The sequence below is a fragment of the Mus caroli genome, chromosome 13 (genome assembly GCF_900094665.2).
Source record: "Mus caroli chromosome 13, CAROLI_EIJ_v1.1, whole genome shotgun sequence".
In the NCBI taxonomy this organism is placed as follows: Eukaryota; Metazoa; Chordata; class Mammalia; order Rodentia; family Muridae; genus Mus; species Mus caroli.
Window position 1 is genome coordinate 102,982,446 of NC_034582.1, and position 22,915 is coordinate 103,005,360.

The 22,915-nt window shown below is 41.5% G+C and overlaps 1 protein-coding gene across 7 annotated transcripts in view; it reads left to right on the forward strand.

The window, feature by feature from the left end:
* Pde4d (phosphodiesterase 4D) overlaps window positions 1–22,915 on the forward strand; it is a 1,431,689-nt gene that overhangs the window by 1,120,121 nt on the left and 288,653 nt on the right. Inside the window, exon 1 of one of the 7 annotated variants that reach the window (XM_029468216.1) lies at window positions 2,941–3,375. The exons of the other annotated variants lie outside the window; for them this stretch is intronic. Coding sequence (XP_029324076.1) covers window positions 3,287–3,375 — 89 coding nt within the window. The 5' untranslated portion in view covers window positions 2,941–3,286. Of the gene's footprint in view, window positions 1–2,940; window positions 3,376–22,915 lie in introns of those variants that run through there. 7 annotated transcript variants of the gene reach the window in all.

A 22,915-nucleotide genomic window follows, 5' to 3' on the forward strand; every position in this document is an offset into this window, starting at 1 on the left:
GGATGGTTGTGAGCCACCATGTGGTTGCTGGGATTTGAACTCTGGACCTTTGGAAGAGCAGTCGGGTGCTCTTACCCACTGAGCCATCTCACCAGCCCAACTCAAGTATTTTCAATGTTTGACTCTCTTTCTACCCATAAAAGTATTGGACTCAGGTCATCAGGCTTGATGGCAGAAATATAAATACAGCAAAGGTGCATTCTAGAAAACACCCTGTTTGTTGGGCTTTGATTTTCCAGTTGCCTACGTTCTCATATCTGTGGAGTAATGGCCATTTCTAAAAAACAGTACTGAAATTTGCATTTTATTTTATTTTTTAAAAAGACTTATTTATTATATATAAGTACACTGTAGCTGTTTTCAGACACACCAGAAGAGGGCATCAGATCTCATGACGGATGGTTGTGAACCACCATGTGGTTGCTGGGATTTGAACTCAGGACCTTCGGAAGAGCAGTCAGTGCTCTTAACTGCTGAGCCACCTCTACAGCTGAAATTTGCATTTTAAAATATAAATTTAGCAGTGGGCATGGTGGTGCATACCTTTCATCCCAGCACTCTATGAATTCAAGTATAGCCTGGTTTATATAACAAGTTCCAGGCCACCCAAGGCTGCATGTCTCTAAAAATCAACAAAATATAACTAACAAACTATATATGTGTGCATATGTATTACATACTGTGTATGAGACGTGATATATGATTACTTGCAAAAAACTATTTGAGACTGAATGATAAGGCTTATGTTATTTTCAATAAAACTATGAAAACTACAGGGGAGAAAAAAATGACTCAATGGCTCTGTGGATTAAAGTTCTTGTCATCAAGCCTGATGACCTGAGTCCAATACCTAGGACCCATATGGGAGAGGGAGGGAGAGAGAGAGAAGAGAGAAGAGAGAAGAGAGAAGAGAGAAGAGAGAAGAGAGAAGAGAGAAGAGAGAAGAGAGAAGAGAGAAGAGAGAAGAGAGCCATCTTCTTCCTACCAGCTGTCGTCTACCATGTATCTACTGCCCAGACACCATACACCAATGAGATTAATGTAATTTACAAATGAAAAAAATAAAACCATGACAACACGCAACATCTGGGGGCTCAGAAGCTTTCTACATGCGGCAGACATCAGTGGTGCTGTTTTACCTGCAAAGCATATGATTTCTGTAAGGAATAGGTTTCAATTCTTTTGTGAGAGATGAAAAGCAGGTCTACTGGGATTTTCCTGTTTCTGTGTATTCTTCTCCCTTCATACCCAGCCTCCCCTTTCCATGAGCCCTCAAAATCCCTCTCTACCTGACAAGTCTACCAGTTTTCCTACATGGCCTTGCTCTAGCACCATACAAAGCCATTCTGCTAAACAGGAAGTTGTCCATCTCTATGGTACTACGTCAGGAGTGGGGCAGCATTGCCCAAGAGCTATCCCTAATAGAAATTAATAGATCAATGAGAGCCAAGAGGCAACTGTGGAGTTTCATACAACATAAAGACCGAGGGCCTAGGGATGGATGTTTTCTTCCACTCCTAGGACCTGCGTTCCGCATATGTAATATAGAGCCTTACCCAAAAGCACAAAGGCCATTTGTGAAACAATCATATACAACAAGCTGACCCCCAGAAGTCTTCTTTTAGATTGGAACTTTGAACATCAGCGTTATTGATCTGCTAGACAGCTACCACTCACCTACTGAGTATGTGAGTCAGATAACGAAAGAACACAACTGGCAAAAACCTTCTGTATTGCACATCTCCAAAGCATGTAGCTTTTTCAGAAACCCCTTCCCCCACTGTGCTCGATGCTCAGCTTGTTTAACATTTTAATCCCCCCCCAAATCACGAGAGCGTTGGGGGTGGTGGGGGGCGCTGGAGAGATGGCTCAGCAGTTAAGAGCACTGAACACTGACTGCTCTTCCAGAGGCCCTGAGTTCAAATCCCAGCAACCACGTGGTGGCTTACAACCATCTAGAATGAGATCTGATGCCCTTTCTGGTGTGTCTGAAGAGAGTGACATTGTACTCACATACATAAAATAAATAAATCTTAAGCCTAGCGAGGCTGGGGTTGGAGCCAGGAAAAAAAAAAAAAAGAATGTTAAGGATCTTTAACCCTAGTAGGCATGGAGATGGTCCCTTAGGGCGATTAGTCAATTTTGTCCTGTTCAGAGGGGGTTAACATCTTTTTTTAGGGTTTCTCCAAGCTTCTCTAATCTTATCCTGGACATGTAGAGCCCTGCCTTGGTTTACAATGGAGGTCACAAGCAGGCCAGTGCTTAGGCAGGGAGTGATGGAATTAGGCTGTGTTGTCATCATTAAATACCACTGGCTCCTGAGAAGTAATGATGGCACCAGGGTCCCTTGAGTCCTTGAGGACACCTTGAAATACATGTCTCCCTGCGCTGAACTCTGAGACCACACAACTGAGCTCTATGGAGCTTCCAGCCTTTATGTGACTTGAAAGAAGGACGTTTTAAGGGATTTGTTCAAGAGCGAAGAACAGGACGAGACATTGATCTCTGCTGTCAAAGTCACTCCTTATAACTCACTCTGCAAAGTGACACAGTGACATCCCTTTGAGGGAAAAGTTGCCAGGAGTTCTGAAAGTGATCTGCCTGTTTTCATCTCACACTGACTGGCAGGGAGGAGAGGGCTTTTTTGTTTGTTTTGTTTTGTTTTTAACAATTACTACTTTTTTTTTTTTAACAAGGCTTTCTAATAACGACATTCATCCATGTATCTAAGAGAATTTAGAATAAGAAAAAATTATTTGGGTAGCCAGAGTTGAAATTTAATACTCCTTGTCAAGTTTCCCAGTCCTGGGTCCATGTGTAATTTTTCCCTTTCACTACAGGTCACTACTGTTTAACATTCACACTAAGAGTAAAGTTGACCCATTGAACCACACCTCCCGGTCTGTGGATCTGCACGTCTGTGGGGGGTGGGGTGGGGGCTATGCTTTTCAGGAGTGGCATGTGGCCCTGCCATTTAAGCTGGGCTATATTTAAAAGCAGTTTCAAGGGAGTTGTTTCTCACTCTTAACAACAAGAGACCGTCTAGGTGAAGCAAGAGCTGTCGCAAAGGGCAAGTGTCACGCAGCAGGAAGTGCTGGCCACCCTTTCCAGTCCTGCCTCAGCCAGCCTGCCACCTCTCTGTCAGCACATACCACCACACTGAAGAAATGCCCTCATTCAGCCACAAGTGCCTCTTGCAGCCTGAAGGGCCTTCCCGCCCCAGGGTCCAGTATCTGCTCTGACATTCTGCTGTTCCCGTGGATCTATCTTAGCACTCTCTTTACAAATGGCTTTTGTCTGGGATCCCCTGGGAGTCGCAGTGCCAGGACCATCTCCAAGAACTAGAACAAGATTGCGTTTCTCAAAGTCCTACAGGTATGGCAATTTCCTTTTGGTAGCAAGGGAGGCCTTTTTATCTGCTGTAGGTCCCTTACAGGTAAAACTTTGAGGAAATCTCCTTCATTCACATGGTTGGGTTAATGTCCAGCTCAGCTCCTGAGCTATTGTAAGCATTTGAAATAGTCCTGGGTATGCGGGGACCTCCTGAGGTCTTCGCAGGAAGTTGCCCAACTCTCAGAGCCCATTCTGAGAGTTGAAAGGTAAACTTGACAAAACCTGTCAGTTAGTTACAGTTCTGGGATTGGGGGGTGGGGGTGGGGTGGATGTATTCATTTGCCTAATCAATTCCTGTCTTGGAAAACATGCTTGCTAAACTGTAAGCTAAGTCTTTTAACTACTCAGAACAGCTGCTGATTTAATTCGCCCAGCAAACAATAGCAAACTCCAGGGCTGTTAAACACAGGGCAAAACCCACACTGCAAAGCTAACTCTGTGACCCACAGGGTGACTCACTTTAAAGTTTGTCTCAAAGAATGAGACACCGTAATTTCGAAGTTAAGGTGTAAGGCGTATTGCATTTCTAGTGAGTTCTCTGGAAATCACATAACTCTCAGCCACATGCCTACTACATATTGTCAACTTTGTTTCACAGCAAAGGCTAGTTAATGTTAACCAAATACCTGGCTGTACTGCTGCTGGGAGCTGATGCAGCCACAGTAAATAAAAGGGAAATGGTTTGCATAATCTTAAGAATGGGTCTTTGTTATTTAGGTCAGCTACCAACAATGTTAGAAACTTATACAAGAAATATGCACTATTTTTTTTTTTTAGTTAAATTACATTGTCTACAGAGAAAACATTTTAAATTTGGATTAAAACATTAATGACTTTATTTGTTGAAAACGGACAGAAAACTTTCACCCTAGATTTTATTTATTTATTTATTTGTTTGTTTATTTATTTATTTTTAGTGAACTAGAAAAGTTGGAGAAAGAAAGTTACAAAGATCCAGTACTAAATCTGTAGGCAAATGTTGACATGCGAGAAAGACGTTCAAGCAGCATGTATAGGTGGTGCGCTCACCAGCTTCCGTTTAACAAGGAGAATGAAAACAGCTAGCGTCTGTCATGATGATATTAATTTATTAAGACATTTGGTTGAACGTTGGCAAGCCAGTGCCTGTGGCAAGTCTGCATGAAGGACTATGATTGGCTTGCTTGTTATTGACATCCCACGCCTGGTTATGTGTGTTGCATGCCCGGAACGTACTATCACCAAGCCTCCAACATTATTGTGTCCAAGTTGTGTGGCTTCTAGGTTTTTCTTACCATGTAGATCTGAAAGCAAGTTCTTTAACACTGTAGGCATCCGCCTGCGGAGTAGAGAGAATAGAAGAAAGCTGCGACTGGATGAACTGAAGAATCTTTTTAAAGATAGCAGAGTAGAAGTGGTACTTGATTTACAAATGAGTTATAAAATCCTCCCCCCCACACCCTTTTTTTTAAATCAAAGGCACAGACATTTCAAGCTCTCCTTGTTTCAAGCTCTGGTCTTTTCCAAATACGTGACCTGGTCTAAGTGAAGAAGGGTTCTCCATTACCTATGTGTCCCACACTTGATTTCTGACATGCTTTATTTAGAGTAAGTCGGAGGCTGAAGATAGCACCTCCAGTAGCCATCAAGGGACAGGTCCCTCCAGGAAACCTTTGTCACTCATTCATTTCCTCTCCATCTGTCAATCCCTTGCATGGTGACGAATTGAATTCTTCTATGCATCGTGTTTGTTGGGATGGGATCTGCATCATCTTTCCTTTGGAGTCTGTGACTTCCTTAGGTAGGACACAGCCATTCATTCCCTCTCCCCTGGTGTCACTGAGTACTGTGTGCAGCCCTAGCTCTTATGTTCATGCCTTTCACAAATCAAATTGAATGAGATGATAATGCAGTTGTCCACCCCCAGAGTCATCTCAGCTCTCTAAAAGATTGGGCATGCAGCCCAGTGATATGGGATAATGAAAAAAAAATATATATATAAAGCTGTCATATAGCTTTACATTTGAAGTAGCATATACACTGAGTCACTACATATCTGTAGATGTATGTGTGTGCACACATGCAGACACACATACATAAACACATGTGAGCATCTATGCTTACACACTGCAGTTACATCTGAGAATGCAGTTCTACTGCATAGCATTCCGTGAAGTCAAAGCAATAAACTTCTCATTAAAAATATTTAAATGTAATTTAATTTTAAACCACTTTGTGAATTTCCCCTTTTTCTTTTTAATACACAATAGTCTTTAAAACACGAAAATAACATGTTTCCCTTGGTCTTTAAGAGATGTTGGATATGATTTCATTATTGAAGCAAGTGAAAGACCTGGCCCCTAGCCAGTATTTCTTCATTAGATTCCTCCCATGTAAGATTATTTTTTCTGGAAGACAATTTTTTGGTTTTTTGTTTTTGTTTTTTTCAAGACAGGGTTTCTTGGTGTAGCCCTGCTTGTCCTGGAACTTACTCTGTAGACCAGGCTGTCCTTGAACTCAGAAATCTGTCTGCCTCCACCTCCCAAGTGCTGGAATTAAAGGTGTGCACCACCACTGCCTGGCAATATTTATGTTTTTATATTTATATAGTCTGTAATTTTTCTTAAGTGTGCATAGTATTGCATCATGCTTTTCTTCGAATATCAAATGACCGTTAATATATGATACAGATGGCACCCGGAGCCTTAAGCTCAAATGCATTTCGTTTGCTAGGCTTCCACTTCACGATGGCATTCAGGCTAAAGGAAAGGCACAAATTTAGCTAATGGGTCTGATTTGTTAAAGTGGTAGAAAAGACTGCACATGTGGTAAGTATAGTGAGCCTTGAGAAATAACCTCTTGGATAGTTACACAATGTTCAAAATAGACTGGGAACTAGATTTTCAGTAGGGACAAGTCTTTTGTGAACAAAATACATTTTGGGGAACAGAACAAAGTATCTCTATATAGCCTTTTAAAGAAAGTTTGATTCCATAGAAGGAGAGAAAGGGCTGAGAGGGCTCAGTGGCTCAAAACCCATATGGAGGAATGAGAGAAATCTCAAATTTGTCCTCTGTCCTCTATGTGTACGCACTAACCTACACAAACACACACACACACCTACCTTCTAAATAGATAATTGTCATAAATGCATGCTGTTAATATGGAGATCAAAAGACAGTGGGGAAGAGCAAAGTCAGAGCAAGGACACAAAAGTAGAGGAAAAAGCGAGAGAGACTTGGGAGCATGGGGGTGGGGAGCAGAGAAGCAGGACAGAGTTACATAACAGCAAGCTCTGCTCTGTGGAGTAAGAATGGAGTGCCAATGGTGCTTAAAGCCATGGGATCACTGTCAGCTTCAGGGAGCTGCTTCCAAAGGTGACTTCTGTTTTCAAGGGCTTGCTACGATTGACCCTAGGTCGTGACCTGTTGTGTAAGAGCCGTCTCTCGAGAGAGGCCTCTCACGTCTGCTTTGGAGAGAAGAAGAGACTAGCTTTGCAAAAATGTTGTCTATGACTTCCTTGGATGACTTAAACTTAGTCTCTTGAATAACAGGGCCGGGTGCCCATGATAGGAGACGCTGGAAATGAATCATGGGGCAAAGGTTTAACAAGTTTGGGAACTCAGAGAGCTCTAGCTGGAGAAGACCAGGAAATTGGTTTGCTTGTTTGTTTGTTTGTTTGTTGACTTGAAAATGTTAGTGTTGAAAATTCCAGTAATGTTCAAAAAAGTAATAAATAAAATCTCTACTGTTGTAAAGATCGCCCTGTCTTCCCACCAGGAAGTAAGATAAAGCATTCATCTTCATGGCTTCTCAGTAAAGATTGTTGACAAAGACGGGTTGCATGGCAAGCCATGGGGTAGGTGCCTTGCACATAAAAGTCTATGGAAGGAACAATCAAGTGTGTAGCACAGAGGTGACTCTGCAGAGCTACACGGGTTGAAGCAGAAAAATGGCTCTGACTGCCCTGCCCCCTGTACTGATTTGATCATAAGGTATTCTACTATACTGAAATTCTCAGAAAGAATGGCGAACTCAACTTTCAAATGGTTTTAGCAGAATTGCCAAGACCGTGATTTGTAAAACACATCGCGTGAGCTAGTACCTCTTGATGTAGGAGTAGTAAGTGAATATTTTACAGCACACAGTGGTCCAGAGCGTTGTGCACTGCCTATGACGCAGGTGGTCTTGTGCTATGAAGACATAAAGTAATACCTGCTTAAGCAAGAAGGTATCAATATCTGAAGCACTGATCCACTCTGAAAAGCAGGCTCTGATCTGTCTCTTTGAACTGTGGGGTTTCACAGCAGCAGGGGTAAGTGGGGCTCATAGGAAAAGTGGTTTGCATGGTACTATACCTAAGAAATACGCAGGAATCGGTAACTGTGGAATCAAAGTTGCCAACGTCCACCTTCAAACACTGGCTGGAACCCTTCTCTTAGGATGGGAGTGAGCGCTACCAGCAAATCTGGAGACCTGGAGCATTATTTTCTAAGTCCAAGGAGCAGCTACTGCATATCATGGCTTTGATCTGATTATTCTCAGGTGGTTTCCACTGTTTCTGGTGATCTCCAGCTCATCTCATTTAATTCCTTGGAGTGAGTCAATAGATGCATACAGTTTACTGTCAATCCTAGAGAGAGGACAGGAAATTTGGAAACCAAGGACCATAGAGTGTCAGAACATCAGAAGCCAGAATAATAGGAGCTAAGCGAAGTATTGTGGCTCATGTCTTCTATCCTAGCACTTGGGAGACAGAAGTAGGAGGATTTGTGAGTTCAAGGTCAGCCTGGTCTGTAAAGCTTGTTCTAGCAGCTAGGGCTACACAGAGAAACCTTGTCTATAATAATAATAATAATAATAATAACAATAATGATAATAGATCATGTATAGCAGGTGCATTTATATACATTTATAAGAATTGGAATACAGAATTAGAATATTATAATATATTAGGATGCTGTACCAGGCAGTGTTCTACTGTACTATAATGTTCTAGCGTGGTTTGGGAACGCTGGGGCAGCTGTCCCAGAGGGATTCATTATCTCATGCCTGTAGTCCTACCAAACAGTCACAGGCAACAAGTCCAGCAGCCCGTTTGTGCTATGAATGAAGCTCAACAGTCTGTACAAGCTTGCTCGAGGGTGAACTGTGACAGATCACCCTACAGCCTGGACACCAAAGAGTAGTCACCCTTCCACCTTCCACGACCCCAGGAGGAAATCTGTGTGAGTTCTATAGTCTCTCGAAACGAGAATCTTCCCCTGAGTAAAATAACACCTCCCACTTTCATGTAAAATAGGAAGATAATTACTCTAAAATATAGTACTGGTATAGTATTATTTATAGTATGTGATACATGATACAATAGACTATATAATATAATACTATATATAAGATCTTCTGATATATATCATCCAATGATCATACCATATTCTAATATATAGAGACCAATTAAAATATAAGATAACTAAATTATATCTCAATTTTCTTATAGCCAAATTATAATGGCTTAAAGTAGTGTTAAACAAAGTCGTCAAAATGAAAGAATAACTGTTTCCATGCCTGAGGTCTAAAGAAAGAAGCCAGAGCCTTGTGTGCATCCTGCTACTGTACCAGATGCCCAGTCTCAAAGTATTTCTTATGCAGAATAGATAGAGGGATGAAGGAGCACAAGAACCAGACAGATAGTGCAGATGGGCAATAAGGAACATGTGTGTGGGGGGGCATCTCTCTCTCCACCCACAGTGGTCCGGCCACACAGGGCTACAGAGCGAGACAGACCTTGTTTCAAAAATAGAAATGGGGGCTGGGCAGGTGGCTGGGGATGAATGAAGGAACCAAAGAAAAGAGAGAGAGAAGTGAATGTAGAAGGAAGGAGTGAGGGAGGAGGGAGGAGAGGGGAGGGAGGAGTGAGGGATGAAGGGAGGGAGGGAGGAGAGAGGGAGGGAGAAGGGGAGGACAGAGCACTGCAGTTTCATGTGGTCTCTTTCTGTTTCCTCCCTGAGGTTTTTATTCCGCCTCTTGGACTTCCAGCTGACTTTTTTCATCTAACCAACACACTAGTCATATTGTAAAATTTAGTCACAAAAAGAACCATTGCTGCTTGGCCAGCTGCTCAAAGACCAGGAGACTCAGTTAGGGAAGTTGGCATCATTCCCCCAACTGTATACCCATTCTTCTAGCACCATCCTGATCGTTAAGCTAGTCTTTTTATTGTGCCCCAAATTATGAGTAATTTTTACTAAACTAACCATGAAAACAACCAATCATTCATAGGCCACATGTATCCCTAATAAAAATGATAATATTTTCAGTCATTGGCATTATGCAGGGACATAGCACAGACTAGGTGGTTCTGGCCCTTGAACCAAACACCAAGCTGAAATGCCATCCCTGTTGATTTCTCAGCTGGGCTGTTCTCCTGGCCTCCAGAAACCCATGCCATGTCTATAAATGGAGAATGAAAACACCTACTTTATAAGGTCATTGTGCAGATTGAGCAAAAATATGTACTCCAAGACAGGCCTTCCTACCACCTCTTTTATAGCAATTTCTACACTTCCCTTGTCACTTCATGAATTTTGAAATGTCCCTTCTCAAATATGTTTAGAGACTAGCTGCCATTACGGAGACCACTTCTGGTCCCAGAATCCTATAACACAGCTGACTTACAGACAGTGTCCTTCCAGGCACTTCGTACATGCTCACCAGTTTACTTTAGAAGTCAGAGGGAGTTGGCTGGCACTCACACCGTCACACTGGAGTTCAAATTTCCACATCATTACTTACAGACAGCTATTTGACAGTAGAAAAAAAATCACTTAACTCTGTGCACCTCGGTTTCTTGTCTTTATACAGAGTGTAATGTTGACTAACTGTGCTGGCTGTGTAAAGTTCCCAGTGCATAAATAGAACTGAGGTAAATGTTAGCTATTATTAATTCTGGGACATAAGTTTTGCATAATAGTGACTTTCGCCTTCTTTGTTCCTTCTGTGTATTCCACTCCTTGGAAGGGTGTTTGGCACACACGGAAGTGTTTGGTATATATGCATTGTAATAATTTTCAGACCACTGTTAAGCATGGGGCACTCTGATTCTCTTTGTTGCATTTAAGGTAGAGAAGGACTAGTAATGGTGAGACTGGACTGCGCCCTTGGATAGATTAAGAACCCCTAAGCTGCATCCTGTAAAAGTCTCTGTCCCTTGTGTCAGCCCCATTCAACTCAATGCTAAAGCCATGTAACTCAATACTTTCAGTCAAACAGCCAAGGCAGTCACTTGGGACTCACATGGTTGTGTTGTGTAGTCTATTTATTTACCAGTAGCAAATGTTGAGTGGTTTTAATATGATTTATTTGATCTTACCTTGCTGAAGTTTTTAATAGTTGCTGATTATACTCACTTATACATACATGCTCCTAAAAGGTAATTGGCCCCCAGCAACTGTGACCTCAGCACACCCGTATGCCTTGGAAAGGCTCACTTTATGGTATTGTTATAGTAAGAAGGAAAATGGATGGAGTCTTTATAGAAAAGAAACATATTAAACAATAAAGAAAAAATAGAATCTGAAAAGGAGGTTTTGCATGGGAATGTCAGGAAAGCCTTCATCAGGCAAGTGATCATTTATGTAACTATACATCGAAACACCCATTCTGTATATCTATGAATGGATGTGCAGTTCTTGGTGTCTAATCTGTAACTCAGAATTAATTGCCCCTTGACGATGGAATAGTCTGGAAACCAATCTCATCTGTGACTTTGTCCTTAGCCAGGTCAGACTGAGACCTCATGAGTGAATAAGTGTTTGCTTGTCTTCACTGGAAAATACAAGGAGAAAGAGGAGGGGGAAGAAAAAGTAAAGGAGACATTCGAGATTATTTCTTATGTGCTTTCTGCTACTTTATTTCTTATAATCCTCCAAAAGGTTCACACATGGAAATATTAAGTAAAATACTAAGAAGTGATAATTTAACAGTAGCAGAAGAGCCCATAGTATTAAGAGTTTGGGTCTTGCTAAGTCTTTCTGTGTAGTGTAAGGTCAGCGAGGTAATGATTTCTCCGTTTTTCAAAGTAATTATACAAGTCAGGATTGGCCATACACACTTAAAATCCCAGCACTTGGGAGGCAGGGGTGGGGGCGGGGGCGGGGGCGGGGGCGGAGGCGGAGGCAGGCAGATCACTATGAGTTCCAAGCCAACCTGGTCTACATAGGATTACCAAGCAGGACCTTTAAAAAAAGCAGAAAGCATGCAAGTTTTAAATTGTGTGTTAGAAGGAAAGTTGGCTAGACCAAATTCTTCTAGGACACATACATTTTCATCATGGATCCTGTAAATATTATTTTTTAAAGGCTTGTCACTTGATCCCTTTTGGCAGTTACCTTGTCTTTAATTGATTTGTGGATTATCTACTGAACATTGCTGTGCTTAAAGAGTGGTGTGCTGTGGTTTGTTTATAGAAGGAAGCAAAATAGACGAGTTGAAGCGAGAAGCTCAAGTCTATAAAGTATTCTTGGTTATCAGGACTTTATTTTTTTTTTCTTTTTTGGATGACAACATTGTTTAGAAGAGGATGAAAAATTAGCTGAACCTGACCCATGTTTTCATCCAAAGGAATGATTTATGTCCTGTTGAACAATGACATTAATCTGATGATGTAAAAGCAGTTTCTAGTGATAGGGTGGTCACTTTGGGAAGGAGATAAACATAACAAAAGACAAAGAAGCCTTCCTTTCATCTCTGGGTAGACCTCACCATTTCTGACACAAAGCTCTCGTGCACTGTTTGCAGGAAAGGTTCCTGCTCTGATCTCCCTGCTCTAAGGGATGGAAATATCTAGTTACTCATACTCAGAAAACAGCCTCATCTCATGTCTTCCTTGTCCTTGGACAATGATTTTTCCACCCATAACTTTGCCTCTTTGCTCCTTGATAAAAACAGTTGAGATGCCTGACCACAGATGGCAGAGAGATTGTTTGCTGAATCATTTGTGCCTTTTGGTTCCCCTTATGAAGAGAACAGGGGACCCTGTACAAACGGTTGGGTTATGTGCTGAATTCTGACATTCATGGGGGAAAAGAAACAGGCAGTTCCTCTTCCCTAAGCAAATCAATGTGGACTGACACACCTTGGGCATCAGGGAGATACACATTTCAGAAACACTGAGAAAGATGTGAGGGCAATTACTGTGTAGGGAAGGATAGTTTCCAAAAGTTTAATGTTTGTATTCATTCTGCATTTCCTTTTGGTACAGTATTTTGCCTACTAAGTTGTACGGCCCTTCACTTTCTATGGGATTAGTTGGTATGAGATGTGACTGTGCTCCTGTTGACAAAAATGCATGCGTCTGTGCTGACTCACACAAACAGCACAACACCCTAATCTCCACCATATACTATCTGCTCCTGAAGACGCTCCCTCAGGACTTACTCAGGGCAGAAGATAATTCCTGTCCTGATTTCTTATAGCATCAGTATGTGGTGACTGGTTTGAACTCTACGCGGAGGCTGGGGTATGGCTCAGTGGGTAAAGCATAGTTGGTATGAGGACCCAAGTCTCAGTCTCTAGCATCCACGTATCAGTAAGTCATGGTTGTGTTCACCTGTAGCTTAATGAAGAAAGGTGATGGAGACGTGGTGAACGGAGACAGGATTATCCCTGAAACTCACTGGCCAGCCAGATTAGGTGAAATCAAGAGCTCCACGTTCAGTGAGAGGCCCTGTCTCAAAAACTAAGATGAAAAAAAAATAATAATAATTGAGGAAGACACACAGTATTAGCGTCTAGTCTCCATGTATACACACACATGCACACACTTGAGATAAACTTTGCAGGAATGCAGTTGCATCGCCACAACAAACTTTGAGGGTTTTGTTTGTTTGTTTGTTTGTTTGTTTTTTCTTGTCAATTTTGTGTTCTCCAGTCTCTTCCACCTTTCTTTGCATGGTTTCTTTGCATGGCTCTTCTGGCTGTGGTGGCCCTCCATGAAACAGCCAATAGCAATTTGCTTATCCATCCTATTATTAATAAATATTTGTATACTCCAGTTTGAAGCCACTGTGACTGGACCTGTACCAAATAGTTAAGAACAAGTATGCAGGTTTGTGTACATACACAGAGAAACAAAGTATGCTCTGAAGGGTAGCACCTCTTAGTTGTAGGTCTTTCATTTGTTTCTTGACACTGCCAAAGGGATTTTAAAGTACTGCAACTTTAATTATAGCCCCCAAAGTAACATTCTGGCTTTCAGCAACCTCTCCAATGTATAGGCTATGTGGGTTTCCATTGTCAGTGTGAGCACTTTAATGACTGCCGCCATTATGGTTTTCATTTATAGAGCTGAATGCTCTGATATTTGTCCAGGAACAGCATGGGTAACAGTGAACCATTTATAGTTTATGTCTCCTCATCATGAATGGTACATTATTGACTAAAAATGAGTAAATTGAAATTAAAAAAAAAAAAACTTGGTCAGATGTACAAAAGTGGAATTTTCCCTCTGGCCCATATTCAATATTTTCCTAGTTTTATTTCTGTTGCTATAATAATGTACTCTGAAAGAAAACAACCTAAGGGGGAAAGGGTTTATTTTGGCTTGTAGTTCTGGTTTGTAGTCCATCGATGTAAGAAGTCAAGGCAGGGGCTCGAGCATCTGGTTATGTCACATCCAAGGACAAAGAGAAGGCATTCATGCATGCTTACCCATGCTCAGTATTCTCTCTGTACTTGCACACAATTCCCAGGATTCTATGCGCAGAGGATAGTGTCCCTTCCTCCCTGTAAGCAGGGACCTCTCCTATTAATCAGTGCAATCATGACCATTCCCCTCCAGACACTGCCTTTGGCCAACCTAATCTAAACAATCTCTCCTGGAGACTCTCTTCCCTAGTGATTCAACATTGTATCAGACTGACCAAAGCTAACCTTTACCCTCAGTTTAAACATATAATCATATTTTTACATTGTGTCAAGGCTCATGTCCTAACCCAACAATGCCCTTAATTATCAAGAGGGGTGAAAAAAGGGTTCATCTTATTTTATAATTTTTATCTCTGACTTTCAGTTCTAGCTGCAGTATCCTATCACCATGTTAAATCAGGATTTACTTCCATCTCAGAAAAGTTGCTTTAAACCGCATCTAAACCACTCCAACCCATTTTTGAAGCACCAGCAAATATAGGGTTAATGTGCCATGGTGCAGGAAATGTGTATTACTTTTTCATGTTTTTTTTTTAAATCCATGTATGCAGAGCCTTTTATTTTCTATTCTATTTATTTTTATTCTTCTTCTTCAATCTTTTTCTTAGAGTCCAGTCATTATCCCCCTCCTGGCCTGCCTCTGACTGCTGTTTCTCATTTCATATCTCCTCCCCTCCGATACTCCCCCACCCCACCCCCACTCCTGTCTCCACCCCACTAGACCTCCCCACTCCTTATGGCCTCAAGTTTCTCTCCTGAAGATTAGGTGCATCTTCTCTCACTGAAGCCAGACCAGATAATCCTCTGCCATTTATGGGGGATGCGGGGGTGGGGTCTCTTATCAGCTGGTGTATGCTGCCTGATTAGTGGCACAAAGAGCCTTTTCTTTCACTCTCTCCCCATTCCTTTTTTGTTATTGTAATTACTATTTTCCAGTGTCAGGGTTCTGTTGGTACCTCACCCTCCTCCTTGCTATCTCATGTCCTCTACAGTTCATCACAGCCTCACCAAGGATCTCAGCCTGGCTTCTGCCATACCCAATAAGTCAAGCATGTTGTCTCAGGCTCAGCTTGTACCATACCAAACGTGATCATGAATTTCTAAGCAACGCCTGCAGATGTCTAAACGTAGCATGGATGGTTACTCTGAACCCTAGTTCTTGTAGCTTTCGAAGTCTAGTCCTGCTTCTAGCTAAGTAGGGAGGTGTGCACCTGTTTCCAGCTCTTGAGGGTAGAGACAGCAGATCTGGGGAGGGAGACTCTAAGCCAACCGTAGGCTACACAGAAGGACCGCATCCCAACAGTATCAAATGACTGTCTGGTTCATGGTACATTGAGGAATAAATAAGAATATCAAGCCGGGCAGTGGTGGCGCACGCCTTTAATCCCAGCACTTGGGAGGCAGAGGCAGGCAGATTTCTGAGTTCAAGGCCAGCCTGGTCTACAGAGTGAGTTCCAGGACAGCCAGGGCTATACAGAGAAACCCTGTCTCGATACCCCCCCACCCCCCCAAAAAAAGAATATCAAGGCATCATTTTCTAGACGTTTGATCTCACAAAGCAATATATATTGCCACTAGCACACTGATTATTCAAAACATTTATTTTTAAGTACATGGTTCTTGTGGGAACAGCAAATGAAGAAGTACTTTGTAATTCACTAAATTCATAATTTCTACCTTGGGAGGAGGTCTTCAAGGTGCATGTATTCGTTTGATTCTTTGTTCACTGTGAGATGGTCTCACTGTCTAGTCTCCCTGCCTCAGACTCCTAAGTGCTGGAGTTACAGGGCTGGCCTATGCCAGCTGTGTCACAGGACCTAATGTCTGAGCCACGCTCTAGCCACTAAGTTGTTGAGCAAAAATCACTAAAGCAAAGCAGGATTGTCCCATGCTCATCACCAATATCCTGTTATCTTAGCTGGGGCAGGGGTGACAAGATTCAAAACATCTCAGTTTGAAAGGGGAGAGACCAAGATGCGGATCATTCTCTAAGCAGACGCCTACCCCCTGTATTCACTGACTGTGGCCCCTTGACACAGTGCACTTTAACCTCCATGGGAAACCTAATCAGAGACTGTAGTGAGTGATGTGACCGACAGCCAATCAAAACCTCAGAACACAGAATAAACAGAAAGTCAGGGTGTGGTCATGCAGGCTGTAGGTTGACTGTAGGAAGACTCTCCCATTCTTCCTTTTAAATCATTTAACGTACATGATTGGATACCTAGAACAGGAGCCGTGGGGAACTACATACTATGGAAGAGACTGTTGCTAAGCAGATGCTGAATCGCACGGCTTAAGCCAGGGTTTCTCAAACACGGATCTCCGAGAAAGGTTGTTCAATTGCTGAATTTGATTAAGTAAATCTGGGTGGAGGCCTGAGATTCTGCTTGTCCTGCAAGCTCCAAGATGATTCTTAGGCCCCTTCCTTGGTCAGGGTTTAGGGATACACAGGTTCAAATAAAAATTTCAAGTCCAGGACACTTCGCAAACGAGGTACGAGAAACTGGTTATGTGTGAAATCTGTTAAAATTGACATCTTTGTAGTGGAGTCCAAAAGTTATACCAATACTTATTAGTATAGAAAAAAAAAACATAATGTGATATACTTGGAAAATGTCTAGCCACTAAAATCGATCATTTTTGTAAATGCTTGGAGAGCTACGTATTTGTAATGTCTCCCTCTGTTTCTATGTACAGAAACTATCTTAAGGAGTTGACATTGAGACGGTATTGAGAAAAATAACTCATATAAAATGCACAGAGAAGTGTGGGGGGGGATGGGCAGGAGAGAATGTGAGCTCTCTTTTTAAAAATATCCACAATGAGGCCTGAAGAGTATTTATCTGCTTTCACACAAAACAACTAGCCAAGAGAACTGTGGTTTTCTGTGAATGATATAAGCCACTGAAGAGCCCAGTGCCATCTAAAGAGGGAGGCTAAAAGACTGAGCCTGAGCTCCGATCCATGTAGCAGACGTACAGCCATACCTAGAGAAGAATTTGTTATCCTGCTGATTGTCACCCTGTGCCACTTGAGATATCCTGGAGTTTGGGCTAAAAATGGGATCACTTAGTGGATGCAGGCCCCCCCCCCTTAACATATTCACTTACACACGTTCCTGTGTCAGTGAGCTGGGGGGAGCTTGGCCCTCTTTATCATTTTGCTCTCCCTGGTTTAGAGTGACTGCTACAGAACGGATCCTATCCATTCACAGTGAGCTAGACAGACAGTTCTTAACTATGGGGCCACCGAAAATCTTTCCAGCCTGCTGTTCTGCATGTTGCATGGAGACAGCATATGGTTTTGATACGCAAATCCAATCTGAGAGTTCATTCATGTACTGCTCTGTAATTGACCATGCAAATTGCAATTTCCTACTTTTAATATAAACTTTCCTCATTGCATAAATGAAGTACCTGCATGGATTCCCTTGGCTCCCCTCATCTGATCATCATAATAGATTTTAGTGGGAGAGCTGCAGCTAGCTGAAGCAGATGTCCGCTCTGTGACAAGGTATTTAATTTCTCAGATCCTTCGTCTTTTTATTGGAGAGTCAAATATTCCCTTCTTCCAGAAACAGCATCATAGAAAAATGAGACAATTTGATGTGTGCCTAAATATTTCACCATAAATCAAGCATATATTCATGAAGTCAATACATGCACAGGAAAAAACAAAGGGTAGTTCAATGTTAATGTCTCTCTGAACTTATATATGATTCAAGTATCCACGCAGCAAGTCTATATTGAGTTTGTATAAATTATTACACAGCTCATGTTGTACACTATGATTTGTGTTATTTAAATCAGGGGTTAAAAAATTTTTCATGAGTGGCTATGATACTAAAACTATTCATTTTGAACACCAAAGCATTTGTTTGTTTGTCTGTTTAACGTGTGTGAGTGTTTTGCCTAAGCATGTATATACGTGTACCAAATGTGTGCCTGGCACGGGAAGAGACCAGAGGAAGCATCGTATTCCCTGGAACTAGAATTACAAACAGCTGTGAGTCACCGCATTCATGCAGGGAAACAAACCTGGGGTCTCTGTAACATCAGCAAGTGCTCTTGACTGCTGAGCCTCATCCCCAGCCCCACTGACATTATTCTTTTTAATGAATTCTAAGGAGCATAGGCAAGGGAAGCAGGGTTGTATGGTCTGGCTTTCCTGTAAGAGCTCACAGTGAGAGCCATAGAAGCAGAGAATAAGTGGTGATATCTAAGATCCAGGAAATGCTGGTCACACAGACTTCCAGTTACGTAAGAGGAGTCAGTTTGTAAGATCTGCTCTGTTATAATGTGTGCTGTCTATAGGGAGTCATAAATATACTGCGTCCTGGGAAATCACTGAGTATATTTAAGAGTTCCATCCACAGAATAAATGTGAGTTGATGCACACATTAGCCACATTGCTTTAGACACTCCACAATAGACATATGTGTTAAAACATTACATTATACCCTATGTACACATACATGAATATATTTGTCAAATATTTTAAATGAATTTTAAAATAGAGGAGGGTGCAAAAATGAAGTCTAGGTCTTTCCTTATATCATTTTTTTTTTAGGATTCCAGGAAAGAGATAAATGTGAGATTAAGCTAGATACTTGCCTCAACTGGTTAATAAACCCCCTTTTCATCATTTAAACTGTAACATAACAAATAAAATATTTAGAGAGTTTTGCTCATTCTAAAGCTTCAACTTATATGCAAGAGGGGGGAAAACGTCCTAATAAAAATTACACAAAGAAACTTAGTCCATATTTGGTTACTGATAGTTAACTGGAGAAAGGGGTTTCTCATCTCATAGAAGCTACTAGACCACAAAATATCAACATCACAGCAGAGTGAACATCCTGGAGGAATGGGCAGATAAGAGGAACCCCCATGCTGCAGACTCTGGTATTTGTCAGAGATAAGCAATAAGGCTGAGCCTTCAGTTGGTTGAGCCTTAGAAGAAAATAAAAGGAAAGGCCATTCTGTGTGTAAGTCTATACCTTTACTAATTCCCCCACTTCTAAGATCTCCAGAGATCTTTGAAGCTATAAGAAATACAAGAATTGTAAATGACTAATTCCAACTAGCTAGCAAACTGTTAACCAAAAATAAGTAGGCTGAGATGAATTTAAGTGGTTTTGTCTTCAGGGTTGGTTGAGCTGTGATGTCTGTTTCAAGGCACAGATCCTCCAAGATTCCTGTGATAGTGTGCATCTGGAGTCTGAGGTACTCAGAGAGCTGAGTCATCCCAGAATTCATGTATTCATAGCATGCTTAGGAACACTTAGGAATTCCACCTCAAACAAAACAAACAACTCAGAATGTCAGGCTTTTAGGGCGTTTATTAAATGTCTTGAGTACGCATTTTTAGCCGTCTGTGTACCCAGACACTTAATATTGAGTATAATTTGAGACAATAGCTGCATAGCCTGCCCTTTAATATGGTCAGTTCATGATAGTAATCATTATTCAAAAAATAGGCTATAATATCTGTGTGTATGTATGCACCTGTGTAGCGTGTATGTGTGGATGTGTAGATGTGCACACATGCATATGTAAGCCAAAAACCTACATTAAGTATTTTATTTCATTGCTCTCCATCTTGTCTTTGGAGGTGAGGTCCCTCAGTGAACCCAGTGACCACTGGTTGCTTTGACTGCTGCCCAGCAAGTTTCAAGACCTGCCTGTCACTGCCCTTGCCCTTCCCCCTCCCTGCCAGCACTGGGACTATTGCAATGCACAACCACACCCAGCTTTTTATTTTTCACATCAGGTCTGCGGATCTGAACTCAGGCCCCCAGGCTTGTGCAGCAGGCACTTTACTGACGGAGCCCATCCTCGCATTGCTTTAAAGTTCATGCTATTCAACAGAGGTTAAATACTATAACATTTGTTTATGGAACAAGACTAATTTTCTACTTTTCTATGTTAACTGTCATACACCCTTTGGAGTTGATCAAAGCCATGCCATTTATACACACATATGAATAATGTGTTATGTGTATTTGGATATAGTCTATATGGTTATATATGTATATTTATATAATTATTCAGTAGCTTCACTCAGAAAAAAATCATATCTACTAACTTTTGCTGAGGTCTTTAAGTCCTAGATGGGTGATTTATGTATAATCACAAGTCAATATTCTTTATGGAAATTATTATTTTATTTGAAATCACTATTATTAGCTTTTCTACTTACAGAATGATGACAATTCTGGCCATTGTGGTTTAGGTTATCCTGAGGCACTCAAGTGGTTTTGACAGGTAGCAAATTTTTGATCCCACTGACACAGAATTTCTGTGCGGTTTTAAGATACTTAACTGTTGGCTTAGCCTCCAGATTACCCATTGTCCACATTGCAAATGGCTCTCTCTCTGCTGAGAGTCCAAGGTAGTAAACACATTGTATCTGTGTAGAAAGAAGGATGGGGATGAAGGCTGGATGTTCATCTGGACTGTGTTGCCTAGCAAAATAACTACTGCCCACTATGCTCAAAAAGTATGCTGTACATGAAGATTTGAAATACTTTTATAGACTGGGTTCTTTCTTTCTTTCTTTCTTTCTTTCTTTCTTTCTTTCTTTCTTTCTTTCTTTCTTTCTTTCTTTCTTTCTTTCTTTCTTTCTTTCTTTCTTTCTTCCTTCCTTCCTTCCTTCCTTCCTTCCTTCCTTCCTTTCCTCCTCCTCCTCCTCCTCCTCCTCCTCCTCTTCTTCTCCTCCTCCTCCTTCAAACATCTGATCTTCTATAAATACTCTCTGGATATGCTGGAATAGCTGAAACATACCCCCTGCCCCTGTCTTTTAGACAAGTTTTCAGTCTTTAGCCCCAACTGAACCACTTCCTGGAACGTGCTTTGTACCAAGATCGCCTCAAACGTGTGTGATCCTTCTGCATCTGTTTCCCAAGGGCTTGGATTACACGCATGCATGTCCATGCCTGGGTTTATCCATCTGTTGTTGTTGTTGTTGTTGTTAAGAGATAATATTTCTACATAGCCCAGGCTGGTCTAGAACTCACTATGTAGAGCTGAGTACCCTCAGGCTCTTGATCCTCTTGCTCTGGACTCCTGATTGCTAGGATTATTTTAGCTTATAAGCATGCACTACACTTGGCATAGTCTATTACCTTCTATCATTTCGTGTTATTGACTATTAAAAGAGATGGCTCTGGAAATATAAGATATTTAGAGAAATATGCAATTTGCTGTTAAGGTAGCTTGCTTTTAGCTCAATTGGAGCAATTAAACTTAGGACTGAAAAAGATACCAGGAGACATGTATTAAGTACACTCGTATCCATAGTGAAGAGCCAGAGTGACTCACTGATGCTGATCATTACCTACAACTCTGTTTACAATGGACAAGGAGCAGGGCTTGTCTTGTAGCTCGAGCTACAGGTCTCAGTAAAAAGTTAAGATTTGGAGAGACAATGGCATGATAGAACTGTCGTCACCATTAGATATCAAAACAGGAGGTTCATACTAATTCCATAATGTACAAATGTCTCATAAAATATTTACTTTGTTTAGGTTACTTATTAATTTTTTTGTGTCTTATATAAGTTTGCTAAATGATTCATCTAGGAAGATAACAAGAGACTTTCACTAAATATGGCAAGAGTTAGTTATTTGACTCTTAGGCTGGAATCGACATTTCTCGGGATTCACCTATTCTCTGCCTGTTTCCTGGGAACAAGAAACTACCAGTCCACCCATGCCCACCCCAACACACAACTTGCATGTAGCCCCCTGACATCTGTCCTAGGGAAGCCTTTTCACGTTTGCCATATTCCAATATACAGTCTTCTGCTTTCCTCAGAGGAAGGTGCCGGAGTTCAGGGCTAAGGAACTTCAAGAGCTAATGCCATGCAATCTGTCAACACTGCTATACAGACTCCTTTCAGACAGACACCGCCTTCAGATGTGACTCCTAAAGGAATCCTGAGGCGGACAGAACTGTAGTACAATATCACCGATGCCTTGTGTTCACCATGCAAAATTATGTTTGCTGAGATGTGTTTTTTTTTTTTTTTCAACATGACAGCCCTAGACCATTGCACACACAGAAGGCCTTTTGCCTTGGCAACATTGCCGTTGGCCGGTGTTGGGAGCCTGGTTGCCTGTTGATCATTGATTTCTTAATACCCACAGAGCTCTGGATTCAACATTTTCTCTATAAAGCAAGACTTTGTAAGCCTTAATCAGCTTACAAGTTGTCTGTGAGGAACAATCGGAAAGTACTTTTGTAGGGAGGGGGATAATATAATGAGGCAACATTTTGGGGATATGGCAAGGATTAATACAGCCTCAAGGTCTTCCTGGGAAGTTGTTTTCAACATTTCCATGGAAACGCACATGAAAGCAGTGGTTTTCACACTTATTTTTAACCTGTGAATATTCCAAGTCCTAACTCCGAAATATCTCTTCCTAGTACCAAAGAAAAACCTTTTACAATTGTGCATTTTTAAAGGATTTGATTTACACTTTAAATTACGTGTATGTGTTGTGTGAGGGTAGGTATGGGCAGACACAGACAGGTGCCCCAGGATGCCAGAGGTGTCAGATCGCCCAAACTTGAGTTACAGGCTGTTATGAGTCCTGTGACATAATAAATCCTGGTTCTCCACAAAAATCAACACATGCTCTTAACTTCTGAGCTGTCTGTCCAGCTCCCATATAGAATATATATTCTTGAAAATGCCATGAATGGCTTGGTAGGTGGTGGGCAGTGTTTATAAAGGGTCAAGGCTTCCCAAGCCATCCAGACTTTTTGAGCTTACTTCCTTTGACCTCTTGATATTTCCTCAGAATTCCCCAAGTCTCACTTTGGAGAAAAAA